We start from the raw sequence: 12,876 nt of genomic DNA, 5'->3' as shown, positions 1-12,876 counted from the left end.
TATAAGTCTCCTTACTTTTGTCTTCTTTAAAAGATCTGTCCTCTCCATTTCCTAGGACATTACAGGATATTACCAATGCACAGTGTGGCTTTGGACACTTGGCCAGTTATACAGATCAGGGCAGAATTCTGCCCTCTGTCTCCTCAGCAGGAAAATAATTTCTTTCTGCCTAACAACGATTTTCTCAAAACTGGGAGGTGTTGGATTTTGGTGCTGTTTAGATGGTCTGGGAAAAGCCCAAAGATGGCCTTGGGCCCCCGGGTTCGAAAGGACGAGAGGAAGCTTCAGATTTGTTCTCGGTCTCGGTGTTTATTAATTGCTTATCTAAAAGATTTTCTCTTGGCCTGACAGAGTTCTGCTCAGCAGTCAGCTATGGGCACACACTGAGAGCCCCTGTGGCGGTCGTCTATCTTTATACCCGGAGTTACGTATACAATATTTATCATTTTTCTCCAATACCCTCTACCCATATTAACCAGTGTTCCCCTAGTAAGGTCCAATCCCGGAGTGCCAACTCCACCACAGAAGATGGAGGCCTAGAGGAAGAAGAAGAAGGAGAAGGGCACACCCCAATCCCTCCATCTTGCCTCTCTAGACCCCCCTGTACAGGGATCTTAAACCCTGTATCTCACACTCCAATTAACTTGTCCCTTCACCATTCACCCCAGTGAAATCCTCCCGTCCTCATACTGATGTCATCTCCCATGTGGGATCAAAGTCCAGCCACCAGACATTTCTGGCAACATTCCAGGACTCCCGAGCCCCCCAGGGGGGGTCTTGTTCACCCTGCACCCCAGTCCTGAGAGACTGAGATCCCACAGGGAGGAATTTTCCTAAAAAGTCCAGGCCTGATGAAATTTAAATCAGATTATAAAACCTGGTGAGGGAGAAGTGACAGATCCACAAAGAGGGTGTTACAACTGTGTAAATTTTTTTTTAAATTAATTTTAGTTGGAAACTTCTATTTTTATATTTTTCTACAAGTTTAAAAAATCGTGGAATTCGTGTTCTTGTTGTCTTTGTACAGTAAATGCCAATTGGGTTTTTTCCTTCCCCCTCAATTCAGGTTATCCAGAGCTCTCTCTGGTGAATCAACACCAGGTATGATGCAAGGACAGGTCAGGATGAGGATCAAATCTCTGCAACTTCACTGAAATACCTGGACTGCGGCAAGATGCAGCAGCCAGAATTTTGTTCACCAAGAACAGCAAATTATGAGCAGTGCATTACGATGCTGTTCGAATTCTCTATTTACTAAAAAAACTGAAAAGTTTTGTTCAACTTGTTCCAGTATCTAAAGGGGAGTTACAAGAAGCCTGGAGAGGAACTTTTCACAAGGGCATGGAGTGATAGGACAAGGGGCAGTGGCTCCAAATTGAAGAAGGGGAGATTTAGATTAGAGATTAGAAAGAAATTCCACCGTGTGAGGGTGGGGCTGCTCCTGGATCCCTGGAAGTGTCCAAAGCCAGGTTGGATGGGCTTGGAGCAGCCTGGGACAGTGGGAAGTGTCCCTGCCCATGGGGTTGGAACAAGATAACCTTTGAGGTCCCTTCCAAACCAAATCTTTAATCATTCACCTGTTTATTCCTTAACTCAGAAATCCCACTTATCCTTAGAAGTGCTCAGCAGGAATAAATCCTCACTGCTCCATCAAAGACAACAGTTCCAAGTTATACTCCTGGACAGCTCAGCCTTGGATTTGCAAAGCATAACCACCCTTGCACGCCCTGCTGAATTTACTCCTTGACTTTTTACTCATGAAAATGCTTGGAGAAAGGCAGAGGGGGGAAAAAAAAAGAAGAAAAAAAACAGAAGGAAAAAAAAAAGGGAAAACAACAGAAAAAAGAAGACTTCTGCTTTTCATAATGCCTAATCTTTTTTCCCATTGGCATCCACCAGATGTTGCTTTGGATCAGAAGATAAATATTAAAACCTAAGAAGGAACAAAGCAGGCTGTTTACGAGATGGATTTTCTGATGTCTCTCAAACACTTTTAAAAAGGCAGGAGGGAAGGAGGGGGGGCTGGAGATGCTTTGATAGGCACAGGGAATGAATTCCACTACCCAGCAGAGCTCTCTAGTGGTCTCAAGGCTAAACAGCTCTATTGGCATCAATGTGAGAACTGAGAATTTGTTCCTTCAGTCCATCATTTGGAACAACTGTGCAAAAGGCAGAAAACCATGAGGGGATGCATTTTGTGGATGGATCCACTGGGCTGATGGAGAGACACAGCACTAACCTGGCGAGGAGTCCAGCAAAATGTCCCTGGGGTGGGGTGTCCCCGCAGATGTAGAAGTAGGACACAGATCCTCTCTGCTGGGAGGTGCCCACCAGGACTTGGATGTCACACTCAATGAAGGTGGCTCTGTCCTCTTGGCAGCTGGCAGAAGAATGTGTCAGACCACAGAGAATGGCCAGAGAGGCTGCAAGACAGGAGAGGGAAAAATAATGCAAAGCAGCCCAAACGCCACTGACACTGAGTGCATTTTAACTACGGAGAGGTGTCATTGCAGGAGGTGTCCCTGCCCATGGAACTAAAGTGACTTTAATGTCCTTTCCAACCCAAACCACTCCATGATCCTTGGGCTCCTGATGTGCACCCAGCCTCTCTTCAGCTGCATCCTTTTTGAGGATTATTAGATCTCCATGCAGCTCCTTCAGTCCCATTTGCTTTGCGTGAGCAAAATGTAATCCCCTTTGTGCCCTGAGTACCAGGATGGTCCTTGGGATCAAAGAAGGAGATGACATAAAGGATTAAATACAAGCATGGACATTTCTTCTGGGAGAGCTAGAACATGGCTTACAGTTCAGGAATGTGGCACAAAACTTTTACCAAGGAGATATACATTAGGACAATATATATCACAAGTTTGAAACCCAGAAACAGTTTTTGAGGAAGCTTTGACGCAGCTTGGAGGGCTCCTGGGGAGCAGGTGGGAACTGGGATCTCCCGCCTTGCTTTATGTAGCTGAGTATGACTTGAGATGTGGTCCAAGTCTGCCTCCATGGATGAGGTAAAAATTGTAATGGGAGCAGCTGTTTTGAAGTTTATTTAAAGAACAAGTGGTATGAACATCTGGAAGAATTTTTTTCATGGTAAGGGTTGCTCAGCACTGGAAAGCAATGCCCTGGGATGTGGTGGAGTCCCCATCCCTGGGAGGTGTCCAAGGAAGGCCTGGATGTGGCACTCAGTGCTCTGGTCTGGGTGACAAAGTGGGGATCAGTCACAGGCTGGATTTGATGATCTTGGAGTTTTTTCCCAACCTAAGTGATCCAGTGTGATAAAAATTAGATTTACTTATTCTAATTCCAGATAAAAAAATGCTAAAAAAAGTATTATGAACCGTCACTTAAGTCCAGAGTCAGTTGAAATATTTGGGTTTTGGGTTTAACAATTTTAGACAGGAGTCCTTTAAGCATGAAAACCATGACAAACGTTAAATCTGTTTCTCTCAAAGCCCTGACTTTTGAAGAATATTCATTAATCCTGAACTAACCAAATGGTTGTAATGAACTCCTGAAAAGATCTGTGGACAGTATAACAGACTGCACTGAAGCATCCAAGAGTATTCCTTAAGCATCAGAAATCCAATCAATGGGAATTTATCAAGAAAGGGTTTTATCTATTTGCTTTTGTAAGTTCCAATTTGTAGAAAAAGTGCCTTGTTTGCTGGGGAAGTGTTGTTGTTAATGCATGTCTTGTCTCCTAAGCAATACTGAAAAATGGGTGTTGAAATTGTAAAAATATGAAAGTACTCTATTTCCTGTATTAAAATATTTAGCACATTTTGCTAAAGCTTACTATTTCATATGGGGTATTTCTGAAGAGTTTATAACTCTTTAATGTTTCAGGTATTTTTGAAATATTAAAACCTATCAGTTCATCTGCTCTGAACTTCAGAGAGAGAGAGTTTACAATTCTTCTTTATTTTTCTTCTCTGGATTTAGAATAAGAAAAATACATTTTGCAATATACTTAATCCTTTTCCTTCCCAAAATCCAGGGACAATTTTCTTGCTTGGCATCCAAACAGACCCAAACACAATCCCTGCCTTTAAGACCTACATCTAAGACAAGTAACAGGCAGAGAAGCCTAAAAGAATAACAGCAAGATTTTGCTTTTCTTGTCCAAAAACTCTACCTAGTGCTACTTCAGGTATTCCATGACTACAACAAAAGCCATATGTCTTTCCTGATGTTTCAAGGGCATCTTAAGCAGCATTAAATATCTGTCTTTTGACAAATAAATAGCATCCAAGAGGACTAAGTTCTGCAAAGATCTTGCATTTGCAACAACCTGGAGTAGAACCAATTCATTACAGGAAGGCTTTGGTTTTCTTTTTTAGTCTTGAAGAGAACATAGCAGAGTTTTCCTGTGTGGAAAACCACCTGAACTCTATTTTGGGACGAATGTTGGAAATTACTCACAGAATGTCAGGACTGTTTTCCTCAAGATTTTGCTGCTGTCAAAGAACTTGCCTGGCTCCTGAAGGTCACCAGAAGGTGTTTCCTGCACAGCCCTGAAAGCTCAGCACAAGAACAGTCTGGCACTTCTGAAACAACCCCAAAATGTGGAAATTGGGCATTTCTGCTGTGCTCCAGTGCCCTCATCCCAAAGTTATCATGCCTGTAGGAACAGGAGGCCTTGTATCCTACCGATGGCTGAAATAATTTTTAACTCAAACCAGTCAAACAAAGATATTCATTTATAAAACCTAAGTTTTAGAATATGGCTACAAAGGATTGCAAAGAGATCAGAGGAAGCAAATTCCAAGTAAACCCTACTTCATCTGTACCCCACAGAATCAAACTTAGAATTGTTTTCTCTCTCTCAGGTGAAAGGAGGGGAAAATCTCACCTCCCCACCCCACATCTCCTGTCCATCAGATGGAGATATCACTTTTAGAGGTGATGTTCTTTTCCCATTCCTTCTTTCCTTGGGGCTCTCCAAGATCCTCCTGTTTCCCTCCTCTCAGAGGTTTCAATGTCTTTATTCATTTAGGAGGAAGACTTGGCCTTTCCCTTCCCATTCCTCCAACCATGAAACACAAATAGCCCTTGGTATCATTGGTGCCATTATCTCCTACCAACCAGCAGCAAAAAATATCAACTAAAGATTTCAACACACTTTTGGCACATCCTAAAAGAATATTTTGCCTGTTCTGGGACACAATTCTTCTCCCTGCTTAATTGGTTAGTGTTCCAACCCCAGAATGAAGCTGCTTTAGGCTTTATACTCCCTATAAAGATCAAACCTGCAATCCCATTGCTGGGATGAATGCCCTCAACTCATTACAGCTTCTCTTTTGAGATCAGACACTACGGCAGCCAAATCTCCCTGTGGTGGTGATGGCTTAGGGACTGGCTACCCCCAGCCCTGGCTTTGAGGGATACTCTGGCTTAATCCAGGATCCTGGGATGCTCAGCACAAGGGCTTTGTTCTGGGTCGCTGTTTAATAACAACTGCTGGACTTGTGATGAGGCTCAAACCCACAGGAGGCTCCAAGGGCAGCTGGGGATTGATTGAAGAACTGCCCAAGGACTCCCAGTGCCAAAACTCACATCCCTGGCTATCCACTCCTCACAAAATGGACTGTGGAGCAGCAACATGGGCTTAGCAGGGAAGAAAAAGAATTTTAAAAAAAAGAGTTAATAAAAGGGAGAGGAGAAAGAGACCTGTTAAGGTCATCGAGTCCAACCTTTGCCTGTGAAGAATTGCTCCCTGTGAGACATTCATTTCACAGAGACAGGTTTCAGAAGTCCCAAGAGGTGGCTTTCAAGCATCTACTCCACTGCCTGATAGATCTCACTGTCAGAACATTCCTGCCATGTAATTAATATGCTTTATTTCCCCCTCTTAACTTCATTTCTGGATTTGAAAGGTAGAAGGGACCATTTGGATCCTTTGGTTTGATCTCTACAATAACCACCGGAGGCCCTGGTTCCTCCTGAGGTCCCAATTGCCAAAATACCACAACAGAGCCTCTTCATATCTTCTGCATCTGCTGATACAAATCCCAAATTTCCAGGCTCTAGTCCCCACTGTCCTGGCTCAGTGCATCTCCTTGTTAGAACCAAAACTCATTTCTCTCTCTATTTTTGCCACATTTACAGAGCTCCACCAAATCACATCCTTTTAAACCAGTCTCATTTCTAGCCTCTAATCTAAATCCTTCTGCCTAAACATCCACTTTTACCAGGGCAGTCTGGCTAATGGCAGGTCCAGAACCCTCCAACAAAGATGCCAAACTGTTACATCAAAACCCAAAAGTCAGACCTGTTATTCCAAGCATGCTGATGCAGCCAGGAAAATCAGGCTCAGATTTTACCTTGATGCATCACCTTATCAATTCACCTCCTTTTAAAGATGCCTTCCTTACTTTCACCTTAATGTAAAACATAAAATCTCAGGGACTGGCTTACTGGAAAGATTATATGTGGTATTTACCCTAATATCACCTTAGAGGAATAATCAGATATTTTCTCACTTGTCTAAAGCTTCATGCCAGTTTTCTCATCTTTCACAGGAGCACAACTCAGTCCCACAAACATTAACCACATGTTCTGTAAATTTAACCTGAGCTGAACAGAATCTACAACAGCATTTTCGCTCATGCAGTGGCAAAGAAGCAAGACCCAGAGAAGGGGACAGCTTTCATGATCATAGAATAATTTTGTTTGGAAAAGCCCTCTAATATTGAGCCCAACCATTGTCCCAGCACTGCCAAACCCACCACTAAATCAAGTTCCAAAGTGCCACATCTACATGGCTTTTGAGCCCTTCCAGGCATGGTGATCAAGCCAGTTATATCTTTACTTTTAAAGACTCATAGGTTAATTTGAGCATTTTTCTTTTGGTTTTGTTTTTCCTTGAAGGCAGTGAGGTTTTCTTAATTTTATTTCATTTTGTTAATTTTTTTTAAGCTTTAAGGCTGAAAATCAAATTTTAGCTCTATTCTGAATTGATTTTTCTGCACCTTGCAAAAGACAACAGTTTTCATAAAATAGCTTGGTCCTGCATTCCCATTCCTTGTGGTCTGGGTTGGGAATATCTCAGTAACATTCCCAGCCCTTGCCAATGATCAAACTAAAACCTTGCTGTGACCCTGCTCAGAACCCATTCCTAAGGAAAGCCCCATGAGGAAGGCTTATGGATGGATCCTGCTGAGCCTGGCAATCCCTCATCTCTTAGAAAACTTCCTGCTCAAAGGGAAAGAAGGAAAGAAGTCACATTTTCTACCTGCAGAGCCTTGCCCTGTGGACTGGATCACATGAGAGAGCCACTTGGACCAGTTGGGGATGCCCACGTGGACATCTCTAATCTGGAGCAAGCCAGACACAACATGACCCAGCACTGAGAGCCAGGGCAGCCATTGCCACCTGACATCCCACAGTGCCACAGGAGAGAGGGGGTTCTGCTTCACAGCCCTCGGTAACAGAAGAAATGCAGCTTAAACTCTTCACATCAGCCAGTTCAGCCAGCAGGGCAGGGAAAGGTCAGACAAATACCCACAACTGGGACACAACACTGAGGGGCTCTGGAGCACCACAGACCTCCCTTTCCCATTCCTTCACAGTCCTGGAGTCTCTTTGTCACCTCTCCCATGTGGACGAGGCAGTGCAAGAAAGGTCTGAGCATTGGATGGGCCAGCACCAAGTGGCAAAATTCCCCAGGCAAAAGAGCATGATGTAAACCATGAGGTGAGACTGGAGTTACTGCACCTAAACCACCCTAAATGTGGTGAGGGGCAGGGTTAAAACCTTAAATATATATTTTTTAAAAGTGCTTAAATATTAAGCATTAAGTGGAAGAATATCTGGAAAGCATCTTGCTCTGTATACAGATTCACCCATGCCAGATGTAGATATGCACAAGCTGAATACAAGTGTCTCAGAGAGCACAAAGAGCCTGACAAACACAGATTTGAGAAGCCTGCAAAAGTATTTTTATTTTTTTTAAGAAAAGAAAATATATATTTGTAAATATTTAATTAACAAATATTTTGCAACTCGACTGGTGAAACTGGCACGGCTGCAAAACCCGGGGCAGGAGAGAGAAGGTGAGGCAATGCTTCCTTTGCATTTCCTCTCCAGACGCACAATCAGCGATCAGCATTCCCTTGCTGACATCTAGTGACAGGAACAAGCATCGTGGTCCTGCCGGTAAGAATGCTTTTCTCAGGATCCCTCTGCCATCAACCACGCAGGGAGTTCTGAACACAGTTTGGATCAATGTGATTAAATTTTAGTATGCTATTCTCCCTGCAATAACCAGGTTGCCTTGTTTCGTGCTTTATTTTTTTTCCAATGCTCTAGCACTGTGTCTTTTTCTATTTAAAATAACAAGCAGTTTTGTGGAGTGTGCCTGGGCCTTGTTTAAAACAAAGAAAACTGAGCTCTTTATGCCCTCTTGGTGTCTCTTTTTGAGTGCTTGTGGTTGAGTTTTAAAGCCCTTATTCTTTCTCCCTTCCATCTTTTTTTAGTATTCCTCATAGCACTGGGGTTGGAACTGGATGACCCTTAAGGTTCCTTCAGCCAAAATCTTTCTGGGATTCTATGAAAGGAACTGTTCCAAATGACAGGAGTAAATTTAGAATTTGAGAATAAGTGAGGCTGAAGAGAACACCTGGAGGCCTCTTGTCCCAGCCATTGCTCAAAAGTTAAATTTCACATTGAGGTGGTTTCTTGGCAAATAATTTATTCAACTTCTATTTCAGAGGATGGATATTCCACACACCTTTGAACAAACCCCTGTGAATTTACCCTGATGGACACTAACTTGTCACCTTTCTTTCACATCCACAGAGAATAAGAGGTCATGGATCTCTGGTCACTGAGGCTGATGTCTGGGCAGCCTCAGAGCAGCAAATATTTCTGCAGACCTCCAGATGTTCCCCAACTTCAGAGCTGTGAAGGGGCTGAAATGTTAAGCTTCTGAGTGTTGGAATTGATTGCAGAGTCCAAGCTTTGACTGCTCCTCACCTTGTCACCCAGACCAGAGCACTGAATCCCACATTCAGTCATTCCTTGGACAACTCCAGGGATGGGGATTCCACCAAGGAGTCAAGCACCAAGGTGAATACTTCATGTTTAGAATTTGGGGAATGGTACACAGCTCAGAGGTGGGACTTAAAAATCTTAAATTCTGCCTTTTACAGAGAAGCCTAATTCTGAGCCTTCAGTAGGAAAAGGAGGGAATGTATCTTGTGCCAGGAAATGCTCATTTTGAAGAACTAGCTCCAAAATTTAGGCAGGGTTATTTCTCTCAAAGAGAGATGTGCAGGTCATCATGTCTCTCTCCAGTTAAGAAAGATGCTCTGGTCATGATGGATGATCCCATCCTCCTCTCAAGGAAGTCAAATCCTCATCTCCAGCTTCCCAAAGGTATGAACTGGCCATGGTCTGTCATTTGTTCACCCTTCCAGTCATTTACCTTTTTCCTTCTACACCTTTACCCCACTGAGGCCATCCCACCATGTAACCAAAACACAAAATTAAGAATTGTTACAGTTGGAAAAGACCTTTGAGATAATCGTGTCCAACCATCATCTCACCAACACTATATTCATCACAAAACCTTGTCCTCAAGTGCCACATCCACATGTGTTTTTAACACTTTCAGGAATGATGGCTCCACCACTTCCTTGGGCACTGTCTTCCAAAGCTTGAAAACACTTTATGTGAAAAAAAAAATATAATATCTAAACTGAACTTCCCTGGGGCAACTTGAGGCTGTTTCCTCAGAAGAAGAGGCATTTAAGGGAGTTAATTCATTAAGATGGTCATGATGGCTAAGAGGTACTTGGGTACCCAATTCTGCTGTCCAAATGCATGTTTTACATGGGGAGCTTTCCAAAGGAATAACTGCTGAGAGGAAATGTTGATGTTGTGCAAGTGTGGCCACAGGCACATGCTGGATCTAATCCAACATCCATGGTCACAGACACAAAAACTCACCCTGACTCCATCTGTCCTCAGACTGAGTTCAAAAACCAGAAGTCACAGATTCATGGAATCATTATGGTTGGAAAAGACCTCCAAGATCCCCAAGTCCAAACTTTGTCAGTGCTATGTTAATTCCTCTCCTCTCTCCTGGGCTGCTCCTTGTTCTCCTGGGACGAGATACACCAGGACCGCCCATTTTGGGACAAATTTCAGGGGATATTTTTATCACAATGACAGTTTCTGAGTTTTAACTGACCTGGTAGGCGTGGGGCAAGGCAGCTCAGCTCAGTCACTGTTGTGTTGCCCAAGAGTTCACAGCTGACGCCACAGACTGTGACCAAAGTCTCTCCTGGGGAAAACCCAGTTCCATGCAGATAAACTTGTCCTCCATTCAAGCCACCTTAGAAAAGAACAGAAGATGGGATTTAAGACAGAGCCTGACAGCTAAGTCTCAACAATTATTTTTTTTTTAATTCATAATTTTTGCTTTCATGACAAAAAGCCCACATCACTGCAGTGCCTCACACAAAACCCTGTGAAGGAACTGCAGCAACCCTCCATGACTTACCCCAGTTGTGATGTGCAGCTGTCACTGCCAGATGAGAAGTGAACGTCAGGTTGGAGGAAGCCCATCCCCTGGGAACATCCAGGCCCAGCACAGGGTACTCGCCCACAGGGAGCAGAGGAGCTGTGCACTGCAACGTGGAGCGACTGATGGTGATGTTGCTGCAAGGAAAATCTCCAATAAACACCTGGATAATGTCCATCTCTGTGACCTGTGATACTGTCAAAGTTAAAAGGAGACCAGTGGAAACAAGTGAAAGGAAAGCTGGGGTAAATTCCTCACTGTAACTTATTGTTCCAAGGTAATAGGAGTGTCCATCTACTCTCAGACTCAGAGCCCTCGCGCCTTTCCCTGGAGGCACTGTGCACTGGATGAGCACACAGGTGATGTTGAGAATGAGGCAAGGGTGATGGTCTATGAGGACTGCAGTCATCCTCTTTCCCTTCAGAGCCAACCCAGCCAGGCTGAGCAGGCCTCCCCCGTTGGCGCTGAAATCCCGTGGGTAAAACTGGTACACCCAAGGCAGGATGGTGAGAAGGCTGGATGTCCCCCTGAAACAAGCACGGCCGCTTTTCCTGCTGGCTATGGAAATGCTGTGCTCCCCTGGGGCCAGGCAGGCTGTCTGGCACGTGATGATGGTCTCGTTCCAAAAAGTCACCTTGCAGGCAGTGCTGTTGTCCACGTGTACCACGGGGCTGTCACCCTGCCATGCCAGCCTCTGTCCTTTGATTGTCATGTGGGTGGATGTCCCATTGGTCTTCCAGGTGACTTGATGTACCAGGGGGGTCCAGTGCTCCTGCAGGTGGAGTGTGCAGCCCCCAAGGCACACACTGTGGATCCCATTGACAACCACAGTGACACTGAGAGCCCGAGACGCCTCAGCCAGCCACTGAGGGTGCAAAGGGTGAGGCCCTGGAAGGACAACACAGCTGATGGAGTCATCATCAGACTTCTGGATCTCACAAGAGTAATTATCCTCCAGGATGACCTGTACCAAATTCCTCCTGGATTTCAGAGCAACACCAGATATAGTGAGCAACATCCCACCACAGATGGATCCTTGTGATGGGAATATGGAGGTTATCTGTGGGGTTATGGTGATGGTCTGCTGCCTTGCTGTCACCTGAGCATATCCCAGCTGCCTCTGGATGACCTGGATGGGGAAAGTCCCAGGTTCCAGGCTGCTGAGTGGCAAAGAGCACTGATAAGACATTGCAGACTGGTTGCCCCGTTGAAACTGAAGTTCACATTCAGTGTGTCCAAGCTTAGCCACAGATCCAACAATGTTTATTCCCTGAATGCTCAAGAGCAGGCTGCCATCTCTGATCTCTGTTTCAACAGCAGTAACGAGGGGAGTCAAAGCTCTTTGGTAGTGGAAGGTGGTGGTCCTGTTTGCAAAGAGAGCTTGTTGAAATGACCCACTGCTGATGGCTACATTTACTCTGACAGAGATGTCACTTGAATCTTCATTAGAGAAATTAACAGCTGGCGGGGTCAGGCACCAAACCGTCTCTTCTTCCAGGCAAGTAACTGTACAGGTTTGATTGCCCATTGACACAGAAACCAGGGCAGGATTTTGGCTAAAGCCCACTCCAGAGATCATGAGCAGTGTTCCACCTAGGAGAAAAGCAAAATAAGGAAGAGTATTACATGCAGAAGAGGAATTCATGATTATCTCTGAACCATCATCTTTAAGGTCCCTTCCAACACAAACCTTTTATGATAAAGCTGATAAGCATGACAGGCTGAAGGAAAGAAATAAAACCTTTTATTTTTTGGACAAGACAGTTGGAGACAATAGCAGCCATATATCAGGATAATCCTACATGGACAAGAGGCTAAGGTAACAAGTAGTCAGAGATCTTTGTGGCAGTAAATGACTGTAGAAAGCCCCCACAGAAATGGAGAAAGCTGCTGTGAAAAACCTCTGAGAGTAAATAGAGGCTGAATTCTTCATGAAATGGGACTGTCCCTACAGGTGGGTGGGGAGGTAGTTTGTTCCTGATGCCCACAGGGAAGAAGATTGCAACTGGGAATATTTTCAAACTCAGGCAGTGTCAGATTTCATAGACTCACAGAATGGTTTGGGTTGTAAGGGGCCTTAAAGACCACTTCCTTCCAACCCCCTACCATGGGCAGGGACAACTCCCACTATCCCAGGTTGCTCCAAATCCCATCCAACCTGGCCCTGGACACTTCCAGGGATCCAGGGGCAGCCACAGCTTCTCTGGGCTCCCTGTGCCAGGGCTGCACCAGCCACACTGGGAAGAGCCCTCCCAAAGGCTCTGTCCATGTTCCTTTTGTTTGCAGTACTGGAACTCCCAGTGTCCTGCCTTGCTTCAACCTCTTTATCCATTAAGCCTATT

At 44.6% G+C, this 12,876-nt stretch overlaps 1 protein-coding gene across 1 annotated transcript in view; it reads right to left on the bottom strand.

Moving 5' to 3' along the window:
• PKHD1 (PKHD1 ciliary IPT domain containing fibrocystin/polyductin) overlaps positions 1-12,876 on the bottom strand; it is a 238,112-nt gene that overhangs the window by 185,177 nt on the left and 40,059 nt on the right. The window contains exons 31-33 of the mRNA XM_054291748.1: positions 10,514-12,127; positions 10,202-10,345; positions 2,240-2,423 (exon numbers count right to left, since the gene is read on the bottom strand). Of these exons, the coding sequence (XP_054147723.1) occupies positions 2,240-2,423; positions 10,202-10,345; positions 10,514-12,127 (1,942 nt within the window). The remainder of the gene's footprint in view (positions 1-2,239; positions 2,424-10,201; positions 10,346-10,513; positions 12,128-12,876) is intronic.

This window comes from Melozone crissalis, unplaced genomic scaffold (assembly GCF_028551555.1).
Source record: "Melozone crissalis strain CALT ecotype California unplaced genomic scaffold, PUWL_Pcris_2 ptg000106l_1, whole genome shotgun sequence".
In the NCBI taxonomy this organism is placed as follows: domain Eukaryota; kingdom Metazoa; phylum Chordata; class Aves; order Passeriformes; family Passerellidae; genus Melozone; species Melozone crissalis.
Note: the sequence above shows the minus strand (reverse complement) of the source record. Positions and strands in the feature narration are given on the sequence as shown.